The following is a 26,738-nucleotide window of genomic DNA, read 5'->3' as shown; positions in this document are numbered from 1 at the left end:
GTAATATATGTATTAACTTTTTGGATGTAGTAATCTTCAGAGATCGAAATGGACTTCTCACAAAAATCCCAGTGGAAAGTGGTCATCACCCTTCCTGTTGTAAACAATATGCAATACAAGAATTTATCACTTGTTCTACTAAAGGGGTAATTTACCTTCTTCAGTGTCCACGTGGTCTGCAATATGCTGGGCGGACCACAACGGGCACTGAGTGCAAGTATTGTTGAGCATCTCACCAATATGCACAATGGTTTTCAAGGACATAATCTCTCAAAGCATTTTCTATGTTACCACAGCAATGACCTCTCTGGGTTGCAAGAAATAAGGATTAAATAACATTCCCCACACTGTCGAGGGAGTGATCTAAAAAGTCAAATCTCCCGGCGTGAAACTCGCTGGATATTCTCAAAATGTTTTCCCCATGGGGATTAAATGTGGATTGAGATATCAACTGCTAAATTAATAACAACTGATTCCAGGTACTGTCCTGTCATTTGGTATTAATTTTTTAAATATTTTTTTTTATATATTTAGATTTTATAGTAATTTTCTTTGTTGGATATTTCTATTTATCTCGGCGCACACGGCTGCTTTTTTGATATATTGTCACTAGAGGGCATGGCGTCTCTCTAGTCTGGCTATTCAATATACAATTTAATTTTGAGTTCCTTTTTCTTTTTTTATACTTTCTTTATATCATTAAGGAGATTTGCGGATATATTTTTACTTTATTGTTTTTGATGTATTTACAATATGTAATTTGCATTGGTGGTCAGCAGTTTGGTCCATGAGGCTTCTCCTGTATTTCATCTCTTGATGTTAATGCTGAGAGTGGTTTAAAAGTGAAGTGTCCAGGCGGTGCAAGTCTTGGAGCCAAGCAAGTTGGACCATTTGTTGTGTTGCAGCTAGAGAGTGGAGTCACCTGCTTTGCTGAAGATCAAGCGCAATCGATCGCATGCGATCATGGCACTCAATATATGTGGTGCTATTGAAATAAGACACAATTGAATCTGTGGGACACTATATTATTCATATTATTTATTTTCATTTTAATTCATTTGCATTATAAATTTAAAGTGAAATGCACTGTAGATTGCACATATAAGAATCTGGCATCACATTTTTTGCACATTAACCCTAGAAATAAGTTGTCCGATCCACCTAGCAACTGTGGAGCAGGAAGCAGGATGTCCTTTACAAGGACCTACAGACAGAACAAATCAATCTGACAAACAGAGGCAATGGCTGCTAAGTAGAAAGTGATGGCTCTGACCACATCCAAGCAGCATAGGAAAATATCCCTGTCATGTTTTGGTTAAGGAAGGAAGAACAATGTCCTCATTTATTTGGAATGAAAATAACACCTTAGGAAAAAGAAAGGTTTTGGTCTGTAGACCACCTTGTTCCTGTGCACAACAAGAAAAGGTTCTTTACAAGAAAGTGCTACCAACTCAAAAATATTCCTAGCAGGCATAATGGTGACTAGGAAGACAACCTTACATTAGGGGTCTTCCAAACAAATGTTTATAATCGGTTCAAAGGGGGGTTTGGGTCTTTGAGGGACAGAGAGCACAAGGTTGAGATCCCAAGCTGACATGTCAAGTTGGGGTATTTATATGCGAAACTCCAAAAACAAAAATCCTGATTAGGGAGTGTGATGCAAGAATATTCTGGGACAGAATGGATAAAGCAGAAATCAGCACCTTGAAGGGTACTCAAGGCCAAAACATAGTCTAAAATATGAGTGATAGAATATTCCCTAGGGTTCAGCCATCTGATTTTTTTCCTTGAGTAGGGTGCATGATTCTGGCCAAAATGAGAATCACGATTTTTTTGCTTAGCATAAAAAGATCATGATTCTCTCACGATTCTCGTGACGTAAAATCTTTCACATAATACAAAAAAAAAAAAAAAAAAAAAAAAAAAAAAAAAAAGGGATAACTTTACTGGTTAGCTTTTTTTTTAAAATTCATTAACCACCTGGCATCCGCGCTATGGCCAAATGACGGCCACAGCGCGGACCTGAATTCCCGGGAGGATGTCATACGACGGCCTCCCCTGTGCACACGCTCTGCGCGCGCCCTGTAGGGCGCGCGCCGAGCGCGCTGTGATCACTGAGTCACTGAGACTCGGATGATCACCGATCTAAGGAGGGGGCCGGTCCCGGCCCCTTACCATGTGATCAGCTGTCAGCCAATAACAGCTGATCACATGATGTAAACAAAAGATCGGTAATCTTTTTTTTTTTTTCTACTCACGCTGACAGCGTGAGTAGAAAAAAAAGCCGATCACCGGCTCAGATGTCAGGGACATCGGTCCCGAAGTGGAAGAGGCACATCTGCCTCATCAGTGACATCTAATAATGCCACCTAACACTGCCCACAAGTGCCACCTAACAGTGCCCACAAGTGCCACCTAACAGTGCCCACAAGTGCCACCTAACAGTGCCCACAAGTGCCACCTAACAGTGCCCACAAGTGCCACCTAACAGTGCCCACCAGTAGTGCCAATCAGTACAACCTAGCAGTGCTGCCTATCAGTGTAACTGCCGCCTCATCAGCGTACATCAATGAAGGAAAAAAATTACCTGTTTTAAATTTTTTATAACAAAATATAAAAAAATTAATTTTTTTTTTTTTTTTAAATTCAGTTTTGTACATTTTTTTAACAAAAAGTAAAAACTGCAGAGGTGATCAAATACCACCAAAAGAAAGCTCTATTTGTGGGGAAAAAATGATAAAAATTTCATTTGGGTGCAGTGTTGTATGACCGCGCAATTGTCATTCAAAGTGCGTCAGAGCTGAAAGCTGAAAATTGGTCTGGATAGGAGGGGGGTTTAAGTGCCCTGTAAGCAAGTGGTTAAAGTAATTTTGTAATTGTAATTGAAAGACCGCTGCGTAAATACAGTGTGACATAAAATATTGCAACAACCACCATTTTATTCTCTAGGGTGTCTACTAAAAAATATATATAATGTTTGGGGGTTCTAAGTAATTTTCTAGCAAAAAAAAAAATGATTTTAACTTGAAACCAACAAATGTCAGAAAAAGGTTTAGTGTTTAAGTGGTTAAACTTTTTTCACTTACACACAAAGTCTATTCCATTGACAAATTGTTACAATGTTTATACTTAAGTTCAACTGATAAAGAATGTTTTGATTCTTGGAAGACTGCCCGTTTTTTTCCTTCCTTTCTTTTGGCTGTGGCTTCAGAAGAGCAGAGAGAATTATTTGCATAGAAAGAACCAGGAAACACTTTAGTCAAGATCGTGATAACGATTCTTGACGATTAATCATGCAGCTCTAGGTGGAAATAACCGATTTAAAAATATTCCTATCCTTTAGGACTTGTGTTTCAACAGCCATGCTGTTACAGGCAGTGACTGAGAAGCAAGATGGAGGGGTCAGTAAGCCTAGTCTGTTTGGAAGAGGCCAAGGCTTCTCTGCCTTAAGTACCACATTCTTCTGGGTCAGTTTGGCGCAATGAGAATTAATGGGATCCTTTTCCTTCTCTATATTGTCCTGCAGTATTTGGAGGATCTTCATCAGAGGGAAGCCATAAACCAGCCTGAATTGAGCCCAATGAATTACCAGAGCATCTATTGTGAAAGCTTGAGGATCTCTTGTCCTAGCTACAAATTTGTTCAGCTTGTTGTTGAACCTGGAGGCCAGGATGTTTACATCTTTCCCGACTTAGCCAGCATCTTAGTGCCCATAAGAGCTTGTTTTGCTAGTGAGTTTTTGTCATGAAACCATAGCCTGTACCTTATAAAATGCTATCTCTGCTACAAAATCAAGACTCCCAATACTTTCATCAATAAATATCCTCAAGTTATGGATGTTCAGCCTCTGATTACTGAGCAGGGTCAAGGGAACAGAGGACATGTAGCATTTTTAGCCTTCGGAAACCAAAGGTTCTAGAAGTGATGTAGGCTTTACAAAGAATTCAGGCACACGTCTCTGTTTATTAGGTTGCGTGGTATCTGAGAGGGGAATGTTGTCATAATAGGAGATTACTCAAGACAAGGGACAGCTCAGCAATGTTTTGTTTCCAGTGGGCTGTCTGCAGAACACGTTATTTGGCACTTTTGTTCCAGCTCCCTGCAGCTCTCCTGCACTCATGATCTGTCAATGAAAAATGGGGTACTCATGGAATGTAGCTCTGACTGGACAGGGGATTTCAATGCAAGCATAAAGGAGCCACTAAAACCCAGGGGCTGACTGTGTTCCTATAACAGTGTCACTAGATTGACTTTAGTACAAGCAGGCTGCCCATAGATGGTTCGAAAATTCACCCAGTTCCAGCTGAAGCGGCTGAATTTTAATCCGTATATGGCCAGCTTAAGGCAAACTTTGTCTCACAATCTTTCTACATAAAACCATGGCAGCATTTGGTGGTTGGGTTTAAGTTTTAGGTTTCACAAACCACAGTTCTTATTTTGTAGAGGAGGGGAAAAAAAAACGAAAAGAAAGCTGCAGCATCCAGTTACCGTTTTGAAAATTAGTGTCAGTTGGAGATATAGTGCCCCATCATTAACACCAGTGGGAGGCATAGTGACCCACCCGATGGCGTTAGTCTGAAGAATTGTGGGACAAATTGTGCTCCATTATTTGTGTCAAAGGAATTTGTGTCATATGAACAGTATGTTGCCCTTGTATGTAATAACCAATTTGAGATACTATTGTTTTATATAATCTTTTGCTGGATAATAATCATTTGACACAAAAGATCTAATTCTTTCTTGTACAACATTTTACATACAAAATATTATACAGCCCAGGTTATGAGCCAAAAGGCATCTTCTTAAAAGACTTGTACAAAGAATAAGCTTAAAGTGGAGTTCCGGGCTTTTTTTTTTGTTTATTAAAAGTCAGCAGCTACTAAAAGTTTAAGCAACAACAAAAAGGGTCCCCTATTGGTGGACTTTTTAGGCACATGTAAAAACCATGGAACGGTATACTTAGTACAAATAGAATTTATTAAATTGACATAATAAAAATATAACAAAACTATAACATCTATTGTTAGGAATGTGGATCAAGCAGTGTTGCAATAATGCGTATACAGTGTTTGAGGCAGTACTCTTACTCAAACACTGTATACGCATTATCGCAACACTGCTTGATCCACATTCCTAACAATAGATGTTATAGTTTTGTTATATTTTTATTGTGTCAATTTAATAAATTATATTTGTACTAAGTATACCTTTCTACGGTTTTTACATGTGCCTAAAAAGTCCACCAATAGGGGACCCTCTTTGTTGTTGTTTATTCAAATTTTGGATGTGGCACAAATCTACAGTTAGATGCTGATCTACATTATAAGCTACTAAAAGTTTAGCTGTTCACTTTTACTAAACAGATACTCACCTGTCCCACGGTCCAGCGATGTGGCCGCACAGAGCCTCGCTTCTCTCCCCCACCTCTCCACGCCGCCTCCATTGAAACTGTGGGCACCCGGCCGGGCACGCACTGAACATGCACAAGTCCCCTAGGCAGACTGTACTCGGAAGCAGGTAGTGGGACAGGAAGTCCAACTCAAAACTAAGCACCCATTCTCCCCCCCAAAAAAAGACATGCCAAATGTGTCATGTAAGGGGGCGAGGAGTGCTTAAAGTGGAAGTTTCACTTTTGGGTGGAACTCCGCTTTAAAGTGGTTGCAAACCCTTACATATACCCAGTGAAGTAACTGACCCTAGGTGATACACAGAGTAAACAAATCCTCCTACATAATTTGTACTTGTTTATCTGCAATCTTCTCTCCATCCATTTAGAGCACACAATTTTCAAGTTTTTCTGAGTGTTCAGAAAAAAGGGGGCAGAGAGCTGAAGTTACACTCTGCAGAGCTTAGTGAGGATAGCTCTGAGAGCTGATTGGAGGGGAGGGACACATTCCCCTTCATGCAGGGACAGAGCTGAGGCTAGAGATCTTTCCTGTCACCTTTTTTCCTCTTGAAAGTTTGTCAGAAGTTATTCGTTAATAGGAGAGGAACAAAACTGCATGCAGAAATTACACTTCATGCTCTTAACTGAGACAAGTACACACTATAGAGGGATATTCTGTGTTCATATTTCATGTCTGAGGTTTACAACCATTCAAATGTGTTATTGCGTATAAAAGATATGCTTCTTTCATTGAACCAATTGTTGAATTAAACAGTCATATCATTATCTGTATAGCCACCTTCATTTCTAAAAAGCTTTAACATTCTTTCAAAGCCACTTTCTGAAAATAATTTGTGCACCCAGATACTTAAAAAATCCATGCATTAACCCCACTATATAAAAGCATATAAATACTAAAATATGAATATGCGCATGATTCCGATGTCATATTTGTATATCGTTTGTATATTTCCTTCAGTATTTAAAAGTCATTACATATTTTACTTTTATCTGTCATTTATCTCATTGTGCTTATGATTACACAATAGAAAAAAAAAAAACAACATGCCAGAATATAGCTTTAAAACTACCTGTGTTGGAGGTGCAGAGGATACAGGCAGAGGGTTAGAGATCATTGGACCAAATATATCCAGGTCGTCGTTTAATGTGCTTGCAGTAGAAGTGCTTCCATTTGCAACTGGTGCTTCAGCAGGTGTGTCTGGAAAACACAAAAGTATGAACAATTTATAAAAATTCACAAGAATGACGACACTGACAATGAAATATATAAAAAAAAATTAAATCAGAAAATACATGAGAAACTGGGATTTTATCATTTTTATAATATTCACAAATATCTAATATTAAATATCTATGCCATCGAAAAAAAAAAACATAGAAAGAATTTGCATAGTCTCCCACAACACCAACAATTAACCCTCTATACTTGCTATTATAACCTGCTCATAACTGTTCCTACATGCTCTTGATTTTGTCCATCATGCCATTAGGTCTAACCACTTGCCGACCAGCCGCTGTCATTATACCGCGGCAGGTCGGCATGTTTCCGCAAACCGTCGTAGCTGAACATCGGCCCTTTAAATGCCTATAGCAGGCGCACACGACCACTGCACGGCGGGGGTGCCGATATGCAATGACTGCCAGCCACGTGTGATCGTGGGCACGAGAGTCAGAACAGGGTGTGGGTGTGTGTGTGTGTGTGTATGTGAGAACAACAAATCCCTGTTCTGTGAGGAGAGAGAGACAGGTAGTCTACTTCTACTAGCTAGGAACAATGATATGTCTCCTCCTCTAGTCAGTTCCATCCCCCCCAGTTAGAAACACAAACGAGGGAACACATTTAACCTCTTGATCGCCCCCTAGTGTTAACCCCTGCCCTGCCAGTGAAGAAATTGGATTTTTAAAAACATTTGGAGATGATTACTACAGCAAGAAGTAAAAAATATAGCTTTTTTTTTCAAAATTGTCACTTCTTTAGTTTATAGCGCAAAAAATAAAAAAACTGCAGTGGTTATCAAATACCACCAAAAGAAAGCTCCATTTGTGAGGGGAAAAAAAGGATGTCAATTTTGTTTGGGTACAGCGTTGCACGACCGCGCAAATGTCAGTTAAAGCGACGCAGTGCCGTATTGCAAAAAATGGCCTGGTCATTAAGCAGCCAAATCTTCCAGTCTGTAAGTGGTTAAAAAGTAACAGTTAACCTTTCCAATCTTCATCCACTCTGTATTTAACTGCAGGCCTCCGATTACTTTGCAATGAGTTTCCTGATCAAACCCATCTACAAGAGCTCAGTAGCATGCACAGAGCACACTATATTATTCATGGGTTATGCATCATCTCTGTTGGCAGCAATGTAACATACATATATACTGTGCCCTTTGCTAGCTAGAAGGATCTTCCAGGCAGAAAATTTACTCACAGCCTTGTGATAAAATATTAAGTACAATACACTGGTCATTTTACTTATAATCATGTGTATTGGACATTAACTTAAAAGTGCATGGGTGATAACCCTTTTACAGCTAAAGATGCTGATGAAACTCAAAGTACCTTTTTTTTTTTTTTTTTTTAAACAGCAGTACACAAACTTTTAGGTATATAAGTAGCTAGGGAGAAATGAGTAGTTTACAAACTACATTGCTGCTGGGATTTGTAGCCATTTATTTTAGCGCCAAGCGTTTCATATAGTAAGCATTGAAATCGAAACAGAATCAAATGTCAATGCGTGAATAAATAAACTGCAAGGAATAAGTGCTCTTTATCCATTAATGAAACTGGATATTTTATGCTCTTTCAAGACTAATTTTGACATTTGCACAATGCAATTTCAAGCAAAAAAGGAAGCTTAATGTAAGAATCAAGGAATAATCAGAAATGATTGATTGTCAATTACTAATATGGTAAGGATAAGTAGGGTAGATGTACACAAATATATATTTTTTTAACTACTGTATTAGTAATATATTTTTTCTAATTAAAAATGAAGCATTGGAGTTACTAGCCAGAAATTACATAGACAGTTCAAATATTTCATTGTGGATGATTATGGTGAATTACCATAAATTTATTGATGCAAATGTACTCTTTTCTACATTTTTACTGTTCTGAGTGAAAAAACGTCAGCTAGTCAATGCAATGCAAAAATTGTAACAGTAAAATCTACAAGGTGAAACCTGTACTAAATATTTATTCTAGAAATACAAATAACAGTATGCTTCATCCAAAGAAAATTTTATATTTAAAGTGATTGTAAAGTCTGTTATTTTAATAGAAAAAAAAATAAAAATAAACATGTCATACTTACCTGCATTGTGTAGTGTTTTTGCACAGGGCAGCCCAGAGCCTCTTCTTCTCGGGTCTCTGGCTGGAGCTCCTGGCCCCTCCACTCCTGTTGAGTTCCCCCACAGCAAGCAACTTGCTATGGGGACACCCAAGCCAAACTGCAGCGCCGTGTATCCATTCAGACATGGAGCTGTTGTTCGGCCACACCCCCCTCTCTCCTGATTGGCCGAGTTTGATTGACAGCAGTGGGAGCCAATGACCCCGCTGCTGTGTTTCAGCCAATCACGAAGGAGAGTCCCAGATGGCCGAGGCACTCTTTGACATCGCTGGATAGAGATGGGGCTTAGGTAAATATTAGAGGGGCGCTGCTGCGCACAGAAGGCTTTTTATCTTAATGCATAGAATGCATTAAGATAAAAAAAACTGCCTTTCCATCCACTTTAATATCTATCACATAATAACCCACACTTGGACTTTTCACCAACATTTCTCAGCAGCATTTTACAAATTACTTTTCTAATCCAAACAATCCCTGCCCCAGTGTAATTTATAACTGACTGTCCCTACATATGATATCACATGGGGCCACACATGTAAGGCAGATGCCAAAATCAAGGTGTCGTGTTGGTATACAGAAAAACTCAACACTATACCACTGCAAAAAATGAAACAGAAAAAAAAAGAAAAAGAAACAAGAACTTGCAATATTTAAAATTAACCATATCTGCTATTAAAAAAAAAAAATGGGAGGAACAGGATGAATATACTAAAACATCATTTACGTTACAATATAATATATATTGTACATGGTCTTACAGAGGCAGCATTAAACTGTCAAAATTTGTTTAAATATGGATTATAACATTCACAATTCTGGTTAGTCAGTCTTATGATTGACAAATGTGCCCACTGCATAGCTAGCAGAATGCTACCACTACTCAAAACTGCAGATCTTTCCCCCTTAAGCTCCTAGTGCCCAACATATTAGACTGGTAGCACCGCAAAAAATTTTGGTTTTGTCAAAGTGCTACATTTTGTGCTGGGTTGGATTCTTGCCATTTGGTAAAAAAAAAAAAAAAAAAACATACAAAGATGGATTTGAGAATGTTGCATTAAAAGCAATTAAAAATATATAATTAATGATGGTGGTTTTTGTAACTGTCAAATGCTCACTTTGATGAAAAACTGAATAAGATGGGTTACTGCACATAAATTAGATGTATTTATTTGACCATTACAATATAAGAACGTACAAAAATAGAAAGATGTTTATTGCATTACAATGCTTAGCCATCTGTCACCTTTATTGTTGACATTCTAGTTTTGAGCCAATCAAGTTTCCTGCTAGTTACAATGCACTGTCTCACTTCATAAATGAATGCACAGAGGGGACAACAAATGAAATGAGCAGAGCAGATCTATTCAGCAAACAATAAATGTTGCTATAGTAATGGCAGGAACTAAAGCGTTGTGGCTCTTCCTTTCAGAGGACTCATTTTGTTTTAGCAAATGAAACTGTAAAACACATTTCTGTGACTACAATGAAAACCCAAAAGAGATATAAACAAAGTATGCTATTCAGATTTAGCCCCCTTGATTTAATAATTTTCAATTCATTTTCAGCAATTTAAAACCAAGCTGCAGTTGAATATTTACATATAAATCAAAAGCAATCAAAGCTGGGAATGAAGCTACCTACTGCTGGAAATATTCTTATCATCAAACTGAATGGACATTTTGATTTGCAAAATATTCCTTAAGTTGGTTATCCCATGTGTACAAAATGCCCACTATACCATTAAAGCAGATGCTTGTCATAACTGCAGTGAATTTTTCTTCAGGAATTTATCCAGGTTTGGGAAAATGGATTGGAGGCTTTTAGTGTGCTCTGATCACAGCTATAAACCATGTCCTTTCCCAGGAAACCTTCAACTTCAGTTTATAGAGAATGCAATAAAGCTGCAGAATGCACTAGTTTTTTCAGAGGATGGCAACAGTATGGCTAAAATACACAAACCATTTTTAATCATGCATTACTAAAAGTTACTGAGGCCTGAAAGTGTATTGCTGCAACTAATTACATGCAATCTTCTCTATAGTGTTTACAACACCTCAACAGTGCACAGTTAATCACAGGTAATTGCATTTAACTTCAGTGGTCAGGGATCATTATAAAAGTCAATGGGTGCAATTATGTGCTGCCAATTTAAAGGAAAGCGGGCCATAAGACTAAAAAGTTACCCACATAGCTTAGGCTTTAGAATGCCACGTGAATTGGGTTACAAGCAGGTAAAAGTAACTCATATCTGCAATGTTAAAGTGTTACTAAACCCAGGACGCATGATATCTGGTATCCCACAGTATATAGAACATTGAAACGCAATCGTTTTAGGAAACATAAACTGCTAAATACTTTTTCTCATCAGCAGTATATAGCAGTCTTGTGATTTCTATCAGTGTCTGGTTAAAGCTTGTAGGAGAAGTTTTAATTCTACTCTGGCTGTCCTATGAGGATGCAGGGCCCCTGACCCTCTGTCTGGACAGTACTGATTGGACCTGTGCTGATCACATGCACTCTCCCAAAAAAAAAAAAAAAACGCTCTAGCAATACACACCAAACTGAGCATGAGCAGCTTGTCCTCTAGACTCTATCAGAAAATGGATTGGATACAGTGGAAGAAGGGGCAGATCAGAAAAGACAGGATCAAACAGCCTTTTTACACAATGCAGAGGATTAACCCCCTTAGGTGAGTATAACAAGCATGCTTTATATGCAGTCTGTATATACTGTATGTTTTTATGATTGTAGGTTCAGTAACACTTTAAGCTTAGGCGAACAGTATGTGCATAAATTACTCCTTTTTATACATACAGAAGCTGAAAATGGTAGTTGCCCATCTGCCCGTCATCACTACCTTGAGTTACTGTCCAAGAACAAGTTGGTAAGTGGAGCCAGACCTCCTGATTTGCATAAACTTTCCAACTCCGAAAGTACTGAAGCCACCAGATTAATAAAAAAGCAAGCGACTAGCATTTTTAGGGGAGCTCAGTAAAGGCAGTCTGAGTATTTGACTTTGCACAGGCTTTCATAACAGCAGAACACGAATTGGAAATATGGTAAACAACAAATATACCTAAAAAAGGATTTACAATTCTGTTTAACCAAGTGATGCAGACTTCCCAGGCAATCCCCAAGACAGCTCTGCATAATTCCTTGGAGCTGAACAATAAAGCCAGGTCTAGGCCCTAATACAAATTGTTCTTGGGCATTAAAGGAGCAAACACACATAACTATGCTTTTGCTTCATGTCACCACCTCCCGATTGGCTCTCAGAGCTAACCTCCTACAATAGAATTTGAGGCAAATACCTGAATACAAAGTTAAACTACAGTCAATCCTGCGCTTTACACATTTCTGTCATGATCCACAGCCATAAAGATCACACTACTACTTATTGATGCTGCTTTACTACTTTCTAGGTGACCTCTCTACAAAAATTGGGCAGAGGGGAGGATACCAGTTCACTGTCTAATGAGTAGGCTGGAAGATGAGCAGTCACACAGAAAGATCCACCAATTAGTAAATATGTATTTTACCTGCCTGATGGTGTAGTTTGACAGAGATGTGTAAATCATAATACTAGTTATACAATGTAACAAATCTTTTAATAAGTACATATAAATGATTTGGCAATTTGCACTGAGGTCCCCTTTAATATGTCCTACTACAAGAATAGAGTTTATTTATAGAACCAGCGTACATATTTGCCAGCACACCATGGATCAGCAGTTATTCGTCCAAAAAAGTTTTAATGAAGTCATATCACCTTCCTTTGTGATGTGACCTTTCTTCATTAAAACTTTTTTGGATGAATAACTGCTGATCCATGGTGTGCTGGCGAATATGTACGCTTGTTTGATGCTTCCAGGACCTAACTGGTAATCGCTGCAGCACCCACCATTTTATGAGCCATTTCTACCAGGAACGTATGCGATAGGAAAATTGATCAGACTATTTATAAAACCAGTGAACTAAAGAAATCATTCATATGTTTCTTTAGCAAAACTTTTTTTTTTTTCTAACACAAAAACATTCATATTTTATAGATGAGGAGCAGTCTGCCTGGAAACATAACCGCATAAGTGAAGTGTCTAATTTTAGTGTTAAAAGAAAATCCACAATACACAGTGAGCCTACGGCATTGGTATAAAGTTTGTGTTTGAGCCACTTGATACCTGAAAGAAGGCAAAGACTAATGTCTCCAAGAAGTATTTTATACTGGAACATGTAATGAAGTATAGTTAAAGTGGTTGTAAAGGCAGAAGTTTTTTTTTTATCTTAATGCATTCTTTGCATTAAGATAAAAACTGCGTGTAGTAGCTACCGAGCCCCATCTCTATCCAGCGATGTGTACGAGTGCCTCAGCCATCCGGGACTCCTGCTGCTGTCAAAGTCAGTAAGCCAATCAAGAGATAAAGGGGGCTGGGCTGAACTGTGGCTCTGTGTCTGAATAGATACAGGGAGCTTCAGCTCGGGTGCCCCCCATAGCAAGCTGCTTACTGTGGGGTCACTCGACAGAAAGGAGGGGCCAGGAGCACCAAAGAGGGATCCGAGAAGAGAAGGATCTGGGCTGCTCTGTGCAAAACCATTACACAGAGCAGGTAAGTATAACATGTTTGTTATTTTTAAAGAAAAATAACTAGACTTTGGTATCACTTTAAGCTGAACATGCTACTGTATGTCAACAACGAAGCCCCATTTAAATGATAAAATGGTTTACTGGTATTCGGCATGAGCTATTGACTTGTTGCTCTTAATATGGAGTGGTAGTAAAAGGGCTTTACCCTTATTTGTCAATTAACACTGGTAAAACTAAGGATTTTTTTTTTTTCTGCAAGAAGATGCAAGTAGCCTTTCTAGCAGGGAGCTAAAATAGCTTCCTCGAAATGTAAAATAAAAAAAAATCTGATAAATCATACATCAGACAAATCTTCTGGTGGGATTGTGTCCTGAGTAAAGCAGACTAAAACTTATTAGGTTAAACCATGTCCATGTTTTATTTTTGTTTTATAAAGAGCCTGTAAAGCATTGCAAATGTAGTTAGCAGATCAAAGGTGCAATCTCAGGCTCCTTCAGAGTGCTTGTATAGGCAGGCAGTTAATGAATGACAGGAAGGGTCAATGAACTACCAAGAGTGCTTATTGGTGCCCTGATAGTTCATTGAGAACTACAAGCTGTCAACCACAATGGATGAAGATAGTTGTAGTTCTCCCATTCACAGAACTCTGTGAATGAGTGATGTGGCCGGGTGGGAGGAGCCCCCCACACAGCCACGCTTTTTGTTTTTTTAAATTGTGATATCGGGTGTGGGGAGAAGACCCCGGCCCGCTGTCACAACGGGGACTCAGGGGGTGCAGGGGCTGCTCAGTTAGTAACATGTTACACCCTCAATATGAGCGTAACATGTTACACCCTCAATATGAGCGTAACATGTTACACCCTCAATATGAGCGTAACATGTTACACCCTCAATATGAGCGTAACATGTTACTAAAGGTGAATTTATCCTTTAAAAAGGTCTTTTTACAACATTACCAAATTTAAATGAAAACTTCACTTTCACTGAAAAAAATATAGCATATAAAAATGCTACACAAGCCATTTTGTACTTTAAAGTTGTCAATCTGAAGTCATTGTAATTTTCAAAAAAAAAAAAAAAAAGAAGGCAACATGGCAACCTGGAGGTACTCTGTACATTGTTGGGAATGACCCTTAGAAATGTAACTTCCTGCTTGTGCAATTGGCTTATCGATTCTCAGAAGTCTGCACTAAGATACAAGTAACATTTTATGTCTTTTTTTTTTTTTTTTTTTTTACTGATGAGATGCAGACACTGAGAACACTGAGATTTGCTGGGGTGGTCTAAAACACAGACCCTCCCAAGTCTGGAAAGGACAACGTAAAACAAATATCCTATGTCTACTGGACTGAAAAAGGTATGAAAACTGCAACAAAGTTGGTTAAAATCCTTGCAAAAATTACAGAGGGGATTTTTTTTCTCAACAAAAATGGAATTGCATACTTAATTCAACATTCTTTATGCGTATAAGGCTCACGCACACTGTACTTTTTTTTGCTGCTCCTAGGGGCATTTGGTTTTTTTTTTCTGCCTCTAAACACCACTGCATGTTAGCCTATGCGTCCATGCACACACAGACATTTAGAGGCAGAAAAAAATCCCCATAGCCAGGGCATTCAAGAGCAGTGGCATTTTAGCAGAAAAAATACTTTGGCACTCCTAAACGATGTGCTAAGCAGTCAATGCATCTTTTTTTCATTTTAGGAAAAATTAATAAAAGCAGGCCATTGTAAGCACCCCTGTCTGTGTTAATACAGAACTAAACCCTCCCAGCCAACAAAGCTGCTCTCTTAGCCTTTGTTTGATCTGCAGTCACCATGGTGCTGCAAATGTGATTAGTTAATGCACCAGGCATTTGATGGTGCGAGTTTAGATGAGAGCACAATTAACCAACAGTTCGCATTCACGGCATGCCTTGAATGCAACTGCTTTGTGAACAAGTTAAACATATGGCTTTATTTCCTAAATGGTTTGTCTCAAACCTCTAACTGAAACTATTACTTGACAGCTTGGTCTGTTAAAGGACGTTAAAAAAAAAAAAACTTTTGGAACCGTACAGCTTGAAATGGTTCATTCTATCTGAAAAGTGGTGCAAATAAAAGCAATTTTTTTTTTCATGTGTACCTGTATGCCTTTGGTATGTCAAAATAAAGAAAGTGTGAAAAAATAAATGACTGCTTATTCTACAAATATATTCTAAAATGCCCTAGGCAGATTTGCTGCTACCCCTATAAACAATTCTAAATAAATGGAACATGGTGACATTTAAAACTGTTTCTTGTAATTAGTATCACAGGTATTCAATCTTGTAATCAGTCAACCTATTTAAATTGATAAAGTAGTCACTCTGCTGTTTGGTATCATCATACGCACTGCACTAGACATAGACCTGGAAAAAAAAAAAAAAGAGAGAGTTGTCTAAGACAGCCTTTTTTAATTAGGGTGACTTCTTGGATTTTTAGGGGTGCCTTTGCAAAATTTCTAAAAATTGCCACAACTTACCTGCAAGCCAGAAAGTGGATCAAGCCTGCCTTTGTTACACAAAGCCACATGTTTATACATGCACAGTGCAGGCCAGCCACTGGCATCTTAATAAATGAATGATATCATTGATTGATAAGGAGGAGGTCGGGGGCACCTGCACAGCATCCTTGGTTTGCCCCTCTCCTGCCCTTCTTTGTCAGCACTGGGGTCACCTCAGGGGAGAGAAACTAAGGGAGATGAGAAACCACAGAATACTAGTGTTCTATGTGTGTGGATGCTGCTGCAATATGTACAATTATTAGATTCATTTTTTTACATTTTAGAATGGGTGCCTCAAGATTGTGCATAATTTCAAATGTCTTGACTGAAAAAGATTAAAAAACACTGGCTTAAGGGAATCATAAAGAAAATTATAGAACACATTGTCAAATGTAAAGGCTATAAGAAACATAAGACTAGCCAGCTTCTATGGATGTGGTCCCAAGTGGAAAATTAAACAGATTAAACAGGCGGATAGAGCAAATGTTAGAGAAAGAGCCAAGACTGACTTACAAAAGAGATACAACCTGAACTCCAAGGTCAAGGTACATTAGTGTCTGATAGGACCATCCAGCACAAGTAGGAGGTGGAGTGCTAGATCCAAGTTATCAGAAGATTGAACAGAATATAAGAAGGCACAATGGCTCTGGTAAGGCAGCGCTTGACAACAATGGACAGTCCTTCCAAGAGAGGCACCAGATTTGAAGACTCATGCGTGCAAAATCCAAAATCCCTTAATAATAGTATTGATTCACAAACTACAACACAGAGCGCATTTCAGGAACTCAAAAACCTTCCCCTTTCTTCAAGGCTTCAACACAATAAGGACTCTAAAATGGCACAAATCGCCACAAGCAACTTGCAGTGCTTTGAAAAAGTATTCACACCCATTGAAATTTTCCACATTTTGTCACATTACAACCAAAATCGTAAATGTGTTTTATTGGGATTTTATGTGATAAACCAACACAAAGTGTCACATAATTGTGGAGTGGAAGGGAAATGATATAGTTTTCAAAATATTTTACAAATATCTGAAAATTGTAGCGTGCATTTGTATCCAGCCCCCTTTACTCTGATACCCCTAGCTAAAATCTAGTGGAACCAATTACCTTCAGAAGTCACCTTAATTAGTAAATAGAGTTCACCAGTGTGTAATTTAATCTCAGTATAAATACAGCTGTTCTGATGAAGCCCTCAAAGATTTGTTAGAGAACCTTAGTGAACAAACAGCAACATGAAGGCCAAAGAACACACCAGACAGGTCAGTAATAAAATTGTGGAGAGGTTTAAAGCAGGGTTAGGTTATAAAAAAAATCCCAAGCTTTGAACTTCTCACGGAGCACTGTTCAATTCGAAAATGGAAAGAGTATGGCACAACTGCAAACCTACCAAGACATGGCTGTCCACCTAAATTGACAGGCCGGACAAGAAGAGCATTAATCAGAGAAGCAGCCAAGAGGCCCATGGTAACTCTGAACGAGCTGCAGAGATCCACAGATGGGAGAATCTGTCTACAGGACAACTATTAGTTGTGCATTCCACAAAACTGGCCTTTATGGAAGAGTGGCAAGAAGAAAGCCATAAGAAGTCCTGTTTGCAGTTTGCAAGAAGCCATGGGGGGTGCACAGCAGACATGTAGAAATGTGCTCTGGTCAGATAAGACCAAAATTGAACTTTTTGGCCTAAAAGAAAAAAAACGCTATGTGTGGCAGAGATTCACCTTCCAACAGGACAACCCCCCTAAACATACAGCCAGAGTTACAATGGAATGGTTTAGATCAAAGCATATTCGTGTGTAAGAATGGCCTAGTCAAAGTCCAGACCTAAATCCAAATGAGAATCTGTGGCAAGACTTGAAGATTGCTGTTCACAGACGCTCTGAGAGAGCTTGAGCCATTTTGCAAAGAAGAATAGGCAAAAATGTCACTCTAAAAGCTGCAAGCCATACATAAGAAGACTAATTGCAGCGAAAGGTGGTTCTACAAAGTATTGACACAGTATTGGGCTGAATTCAAATGCACGCCACGCTTTTTAGATATTCATTTGTAAAAAATTTGGAAAACCATTTATCATTTTGCTTTCATTTCAAAAATATGCGCCATTTTGTGTTGGTCTATCACATAAAATCCCAATAAAATACATTTACCTTTTTGGTTGTAACATGAAAAATGTGGAAAATTTCAAGGGGCATGAATACTTTTTCAAGGCACTGTATTTTCTGCATACAGTACAGTCAGAATCCTTGCATAGTCAGTTTTTTAATTATATATGAAGATGATGGATGCTTATTAGTGTGGTCAGTCTCAAATTACTTAAGAGAAAATAGTGAGGGATTATTTTTTTTTTTCAATGAAAGGATACCAACATCTTTTGTCCACATTTGCAGATAAACTGCATCATGAAACCTTATTGCTGGAAAGGAATAATGCAATATATGACCTGTTCTTGACTTCAAGTGATAGTCACATATTTTACTCATTTGTATGAAAATTTCTGGCAACAGAAAAGTCTTCACTGGCCAACTGCACCGTGTTTTGCAGAGAAAGTCCAATTATCAGTTACAATTGATTACTTGAGCTTGGTTAGATTAGGTGCACACAAGTTGCTCTTGCCATCATCACCTTAAAGTGTCATTAAACCCACATCATTAAAATCTGTCAGTATATGCTGTATTACATACTTGAGATTAGACCAGCTGTTTCCACAGCAATTGAGTATGCTTCAGTATCAGTTCCCATCTATGCTATGCATTTCCTCTTATTTTTTACCTGTGTAGCCCATGTGACTATAAAGTCACATATGTGGGCATATAAACAGTGTGGTAAATGACAGCCCACTCCTTTGCTCTTTCTACATGTGAACTAAACACAATGGGGGCTGGAAGTTACATGTTGATTGATAAAGGAATTATCTTCCTGTAATTTTAACCCCTTCCCGCTGGCCACCTCCTGGCCCTTTAAGGGTTTTAACTGCCGTGAGGAGGGCAGTTGGGTCATATGACTGCTTAGATTGGCTGTCACATGATTGGAAAGCTTCCGATCGCTAGTATGCATCGGGAGCTTTCCGGTAACTACCATGCTGGGAGCATGCCCTCAGCAAGTGTTAATTTTATCAACGAAAACATTTTTGGCAAAATTTTTGTCAGCGGCCTTTTTACAATGAGGAAAACGAAATGAAAAAGTACACGGTTTTCATCCACTGACAAAAACTATGACAAAATCAATTCCGTTTTTGTTAACGAAGGAAAACTAAACAAAAATGTGAAGGAGGGACGTTTACCCTTGTGAATTTCCGGTTTCCATGATGCTCCATGCTTAGCAGTTAGCAATAAGGATGGTGGCTGCACCTCTCACTTTTGTCTGCTTTCCGTTCTCACCCGAGCGTCTGGACAGCACATTCCCACCCCCCCACATGAATGGGACAGGTTAGATTAGCTCTCTCTCCCTGTGCCGGCCCCTCCCTCCATGCAGCCCATCTGTGCACTATGTATGTGAAGAGGATGTGTGGGTAGGAAAGTTTCAACCAAGCAGCCAAAATATGAAGCCGCTGACTGAGCCTCCAGGTACTACTGAGTGAGCAGTTCAGCACTGACTCTCCCACTTCTCTGTCAATCCCTTCCTGCCATCTCTCTCCCTCCTTCTCTTTCTTAAGTTGTCCCCCAGCAGAACCTTTACTTAACTGCAAGCATAGAGCTTTTTTTTTTTTTTATAATAGTACTTGGTTCTATGTGTATTTAGGTGGGCTCACCATGCCATTGCCTTGAGAGATTGGCATTTAGGAGGTTAAAACAGGCAGTGAGTAAATGTGATATCACCTCCTTACTGTCTGTCAAATGCCTCTGAAAAGTGGAACCTGAGCATGGATCACTTTTCAATGGAGTGACAGTGCCTGCTGCAAGTGTGAACAACCTTTTGAGTTCACACTGGTATGCTGTGGTTTGACCTCAGTTGTGGTGTACTTGCAGTTTCCCTGCATGTTACCCCTGGTTATAGTCACAGTCCCATAGACTACTATTAGGTTGCACATTCTTTGAAAGCGCATCAAAAGTCCTGCATGCTGCATCTTTGGTGCACTTTCAGAAAACCCTACAAAAATGTGCAACCTAATAGTTGTCCTCAAGTACCCCCAACAAGCCATGTTTCGGGAATTTCTCTTAGATAAAATAGCTGTCCAAAATACCAAGCCATTGACTCTGATTTAAAGCACTTGTGCAAGATAAAGGAAAACTTGCAAACATGGCCTGTTAGGGGTACTTGGGGACAGGGTTGAGAACCACTGGTCTATGGGATTGCCGCTATAACAGAAGTAACATGCAGTAAAACTGCAAGTACACCACCACCAGAGCACTGTGCATCATTACAGGCCTCCTCAGACCACTGTCCAGAGCACCGTACAGCATTACAAGCCTCCTCAGACCACCGTCCAGAGCACTGTGCATTTCAGGCCTCTTCAGACCACTGTACAGCATTACAAGCCTCCTCAGACCACCGTCCAGAGCACTATGCATTACAGGCCTCTTCAGACCATCCAGAGCGGTTGAATCTGTATCTGTGAGTTTGTTCAAACCTTAATACCATAAATAACAACATATTAGAATTGTTTTACTCCAGGAGTATATAAAACGTTTGGAAATCTTAGAGAAATGCTTAAAGTGTTACTAAACCCAGGACCCTGCATTCACTATATCTGGTCTCCCACAGTAAACAGAACATGGTAATGCAATTTAAGTAAATATAAACTAATATATTTTCTCATCAGCACTATATAGCAGCCTTGTGACTTCTATCAGTTCCTAGTAAAGGTTGTAGGAGGAGTTTTCATTCTCTTCTTAATCTCTCTCTGGACATGTCTGGACAGTGCTGATTGGCCCTGTGCTGATTGGCCCTGTGCTGATTAGGGATGGGCCGAACTTTGGTTGTTTGGACGTTCGGGTGAACAACTTCAAAAGCCGCCGTAACACCGTTCAAGTCTATGGGACATTAACATGGACAATCGAACTGCTAATTTTAAAGGCTTATATGCAAGTTATTGTCATAAAAAGTGTTTGGTGACCTGGGTCCTGCCCCAGGGGACATGTATCAATGCAAAATTTTCTGTTTAAAAACAGACGTTTTTTCGGGAGCAGTGATTTTCTTAATGCTTAAAGTGAAACAATAAAAATGAAAATATTCCTTTAAACTTTAAATATGCCTGGGGGGTGTCTATAGCATGCCTGTAAAGTGGCGCATTTTCCTCGTGTTTAGAACAGTACTGCAGCAAAATGACATTTCTAAAGGAAAAATTGTCATTCAAACCTGATCGCGGCTGTAATGAATTGTCGGGTCCCGGCAATATAGCTAGAATCTGAACCAAAAATTTTTTTTAAAAAAATTGCGTGGGGGTCCCCCCAAAATCCATACCAGGTCCTTCAGGTCTGGTATGGAAATTAAGGGGGACCCTGCGCCAAATTAAAAAAATAAATGGCATAGGGGTCCTTCCAAAATCAGGTATGGATTTTAAGGGGAACCCTGCGCCAAAAAAAAAAATGCATACCAGACCCTTATCCGAGCACGCAACCTGGCAGGCTGCAGAAAAAGAGGGGGGAAGAGAGCACGCCCTCCCCTTCTGAACCGTACCAGGCCACATGCCCTCAACATGGGGAGGGTGCTTTGGGGTCTGACAAGGGCCTCATCCCCACAACCCTTGCCCAGTGGTTGTGGGGGTATGCGAGCGAGGAGCTGATCGGAATCTGGAAGCCCCTTTAACAAGGGGACCCCCAGATCCTGCCCCCCCCATGTGAATTGATAACGGGGTATATCGTACCCCTACCATTTCACAAAAAAAAAAGTGTCAAAAATGGTATGATCGAAGATGAATAGACATCGCTGGACATTTTTGTTTTTTTATCTTTTAATAAAGGACTTGTTCCAAGCTGTCTCTTGTATTTTTTTTTATCATTTTTGACATTTTTTTGGGGAAATGGTAGGGATACAATGGTACAAACACCCTGTTACCAATTCACATAGGGGGGAAGTGATCTGGGGGTCCCCTTGTTAAAGTGGGCTTCCAGATTCCAATAAGCCCCCCGCCCGCATAACCCACCACCGGGCATGGGTTGTGGGGATGAGGCCCTTGTCCCTATCAACATGGTGAAAACGTGCTTTGGGGTCAGACCCCAAAGCACCCTCCCCACGTTGAGGGCATGTGACCTGGTACGGTTTAGGGGGGGGCTCTCTCGTCCCCCCCTCTTTTCCTGCGGCCTGCCAGGTTGCGTGCTCAGATAAGGGTCTGGTATGGATTTGGGGGGGGGGGCTCCTACGTCTTTTTTAAAATGTGGCGCAGGGTTCCCCTTAATTTCCATACCAGACCTGAAGGGCCTGGTATGGATTTTGGGGGGACCCACACGCAATTTTTAATTTTTGGTTCTGGGGTTCCCCTTAATATTCATACCAGACCCAAAGGGCCCGGTAATGGACTGGGGGGGCCCAGTTTTTTCAATGAGTTTTATCTATATTGCAGAAACCAGACAATTCATTACAGCCACGATCAGTTTTAACCACTTCAGCCCCGGAAGGATTTATCCCCTTCCTGACTAGAGGACTTTTTACAATTTGGCACTGCGTCGCTTTAACTGCTAATTGCGCGGTCATGCAATGCTGTACCCAAACGAAATTTGCGTCCTTTTCTTCCCACAAATAGAGCTTTCTTTTGATGGTATTTAATCACCTCTGCCGTTTTTATTTTTTGCGCTATAAACGGAAAAAGACCGAAAATTTTTGAAAAAAATGATATTTTCTACTTTTTGTTATAAAAAAAATCCAATAAACTCAATTTTAGTCATACATTTAGGCCAAAATGTATTCGGCCACATGTCTTTGGTAAAAAACAAAAATATCAATAAGTGTATATTTATTGGTTTGCGCAAAAGTTATAGCGCCTACAAACTAGGGTACATTTTCTGGAATGCCTATGTCATTTCTTAAGGTGCTAAAATGGCAGGGCAGTACAAACCCCCCCCCAAATGACCCCATTTTGGAAAGTAGACACCCCAAGGAAATTGCTGAGAGGCATGTTGAGCCCACTGAATATTAATTTTTTTGTCCCAAGTGATTGAATAATGACAAAAAAAAAAAAAATTTACAAAAAGTTGTCACTAAATGATATATTGCTCACACAGGCCATGGGCATATGTGAATTTGGACCCCAAAATACATTCAGCTGCTTTTCCTGAGTACGGGGATACCACGTGTGTGGGACTTTTTGGGAGTCTAGCCGTGTACGGGGCCCCGAAAACCAATCACCGCCTTCAGGATTTCTAAGGGCGTAAATTTTTGATTTCACTCCTCACTACCTATCACAGTTTTGAAGGCCATAAAATGCCCAGATGGCACAACCCCCCCCACCCCCAATGACCCCATTTTGGAAAGTAGACACCCCAAGCTATTTGCTGAGAGGCATGTTTAGTCCATGGAATATTTTATATTTTGACACAAGTTGCGGGAAAGTGACAAATTTTTTTTTTTTTTTTTTGCACAAAGTTGTCACTAAATGATATATTGCTCACACAGGCCATGGGCATATGTGGAATTGAACCCCAAAATACATTTAGCTGCTTCTCCTGAGTACGGGGATACCACATGTGTGGGACTTTTTGGGAGCCTAGCCGCGTACGGGGCTCCGAAAACCAATCACCGCCTTCAGGATTTCTAAGGGCGTAAATTTTTGATTTCACTCTTCACTGCCCAAAGTTTCAAAACTTTGTGACAAAAAGTGAGGTCTGCAAAATACTCACTATACCTCTCAGCAAATAGCTTGGGGTGTCTACTTTCCAAAATAGGGTCATTTAGGGGGGGTTTGTGCCACCTGGGCATTCCATGGCCTCCAAAACTGATAGGCAGTGAAGAATGAAATCAAAAATTTACGCCCTTAGAAAGCCTGAAGGCGGTGCTTGGTTTTCGGGGTCCCGTACGCGGCTAGGCTCCCAAAAAGTCTCACACACATGTGGTATCCCCATACTCAGGAGAAGCAAAAGAATGTATTTTGGGGTGTAATGGCACATATTCCCATGGCATGTTTGAGCAATATATCATTTAGTGACAACTTTGTGCAAACCGGGGGGTGTTCGGCTCATCCTTAGTGCTGATCTCTAGCAATACACACTAAACTGAACGTGAAGAGGTTAAGAACATACAAACAATAAACACAGGTTGAATGGGCATGAAACAGGCTCTGATTGGCAGAACCTCTGCCTAGATAGCGCCTACCATGTTTTTTCACAATAATTATAAAGATTTGAGTTCAAATACATATTTGCATGACTATTTAAAACATTTATTGTATACATTACAGTGGGTATAGAAAACAATCACTCCCCTTAAAAATAATCACATTTGGTTGCTTTGAAGCCTGAAATTAAGACAGACATTTAAGACTGTTTTATCTAGCTGTATTTACTCAGTGCAACTTATAAGAGCCAAGTGAAAGATAGAACACCAACATGTCAGAAAAAAAAAAATCAAAAACAGAATCACTGAGTTGTAAAAAGGATCACCCTCCTCCTAAAAATGACTTGTAAACTCGATAGGGTGTAGCTAATCACCTTCTCAATGGCACACAAACCCATTTGACTTTCAGGTGTGATCAGCTGTGGTCATTTTGATCAGCTCAGAATGAAAAGAGCTTTACTGGAGCATTTCAGTCCCTGGTAGTGCAACTAAAACAATCAACTATGGGTGGCAGGCAATACCAACTTTTTTTTAAAGATTTTATCAATGCCTAGAAGCACGGTGAAGTCTATTAGGAAGTGGAAGGTATTTGGTGCAACACAGACCCTCCCTGGATCAGGACGTCGCTCCATACTAGATGAAAGAGCCAGGCGGAAGCTGGTCAGGGAGGCTACCAAGAGGCCTACAGCAAATCTGAAGCAGTTGCAGGAATTTATGACAAAGAGTGGTCATTGTGTGCATGTGACAATAAGGTCACAAATTCTCCACAAATGTAACTTGTATGGGAGGGTTGCAAGAAAAAAGCCACTCCTCAAGAAAGACCACATGCAGTAACGACTGAGTTTTGCCAAAATGCACCTTGAATATTCTGAGGCCACATGGAAAAAGGTGCTATGGTCAGATGAGACTAAAATTGAATTATTTGGCCTCAACACCAAACGATATGTCTGGTGGAAATCCAACACAGATCACCATCCAAATAACACCATTCCTACAGTAAAGCATTGAGGTGGTAATATAGTGTTAAAGGGGAATTTCTATGCAGCAGGGACTGGAGCATTTGTCGGGATAGAAGGAGAAATGGATGGAGCAAAATTCTTGAGGAAAATCTGCTGCCCTTTGCTAGAAAGTTGTCAATGGGAAGAAGATTTGCCTTCCCACATGACCCAAAGCACATAGCAAAAATGACCACACAGTGGTTGAAGAAAAAAAGTTAATGCCCTTGCATGGCCTAGTCAGAGCCAAGACTTAAACCCCATTGAAAATCTGTGGAATGACTTGAAGACTGCAAACTAAAAACGGTCACCATTAAAATTATCTGCACTTGAGCAGTTCTGCAAAGAAGAGTGGGCAAATATCGCAAAGTCTAGATGTGCAAAGTTAGCAGAGACATACTCCAACAGACAAAAGGTTGTAATTTTTATTCTATTTTTTAAATCATGCTTTTATGTCTTTCACTTCGATGTTAAAGGCTGCAAATATGGTAAATATGGCTTGATAAAACAAAAATCGTCTTAATTTCAGGCTTCAAAGCAACAAAATGTGATTTTGAGGAGGGCGTACTTTTCTATACTCACTGTTTTTTTTTTTCTTTGTATTTCAAAGACTATTTTTTTCCTTTTTTGTGAACATATGACTGGCAGCAGAGGACCACAGACGTTTCCCTGCAGATGAACTGGGTCACAAGTCAGCTGTTTATCAATATGAAAAAGAGAAAGAATGAAGGGGTTAATGGAAATTAAACAGTGTATTTAGTGTCACTTTAAAATAGGTAATGAGGCAATGCAGCAGGCAAAACTGTGCCATTCAAGACCTAATCTGCTCTGCAGATGAGTTTTTCAGTGCTATTATCTTAGTATTGTGTGGCTTTGGTGCAGGTGATGTGAAGGGTTCAATTACACCGTGTTTCTAAAATCTGCTTAGTCACAAAGCCAGCAGAGCTCTACCATTCCACATGAGAGTTGGGGGGGGGGGGTAGGAAAGAGCCCAGTCACATGGCTTGTCAAAGTCATATGACCACTAAGGATGAGCTCCGGCGTGTTCGCACACTCCACGTGCCGAGCCCGGCAAGTCGTCGGCACAGCGCTGCGCTAATCACAGGCAGTGAGACATTTCCCGATCTCTGCAGCCGCACATCGGGAAAATGTCTCACTGCCTGTGATTAGCGCAGCGCTGACTTCCTGGCAGGCTCGGCACGTGGAGTGTGCGAACACGCCGGAGCTCATCCTTAATGACCACCTCTCCTTCAAACATGGAACTCTCCTTTGGTGCATTAACCACTTCATCCCCAGAAGATTTTACAGCCTTCCTGACCAGTGCATTTTTTACAATTTGGCACTGTGTCACTTTAACTGACAATTGCGCTGTCATGTAATGTACCCAAACAAAAATTTGCGTCCTTTTTTCCCCACAAATAGAGCTTTCTTTTGGTGGTATTTGATCACCTCTGTGGTTTTTATTTTTATGCGCTATAAACAAAAAAAGAGCAACAATTTTGAAAAACAACAATTTTTTTTCACTTTTTGCTATAATAAACATCCCCCAATTTAAAAAAAAAAAAAAAAAACGAATTTCTTCATCAATTTAGGCCAATATGTTTTCTTCTACATATTTTTGGTAAAAAAAAAAAGAAGTGGTAAGCGTATATTTATTGGTTTGCGCAAAAGTTATAGCGCCTAC

At 39.7% G+C, this 26,738-nt stretch overlaps 1 protein-coding gene across 3 annotated transcripts in view; it reads right to left on the bottom strand.

Moving 5' to 3' along the window:
* Nucleotides 1–26,738, bottom strand: part of SMAP1 (small ArfGAP 1) — a 457,172-nt gene that overhangs the window by 85,504 nt on the left and 344,930 nt on the right. For all 3 annotated transcript variants that reach the window (XM_073626752.1, XM_073626755.1, XM_073626753.1), the window contains one exon: nt 6,478–6,605. In XM_073626752.1, coding sequence (XP_073482853.1) covers nt 6,478–6,605 — 128 coding nt within the window. The remainder of the gene's footprint in view (nt 1–6,477; nt 6,606–26,738) is intronic.

The sequence above is a fragment of the Aquarana catesbeiana genome, linkage group LG04 (genome assembly GCF_042186555.1).
Source record: "Aquarana catesbeiana isolate 2022-GZ linkage group LG04, ASM4218655v1, whole genome shotgun sequence".
In the NCBI taxonomy this organism is placed as follows: Eukaryota; Metazoa; Chordata; class Amphibia; order Anura; family Ranidae; genus Aquarana; species Aquarana catesbeiana.
The sequence above is the reverse complement of the archived record's forward strand: the minus strand, read 5'-3'. Positions and strand labels throughout refer to the sequence as shown.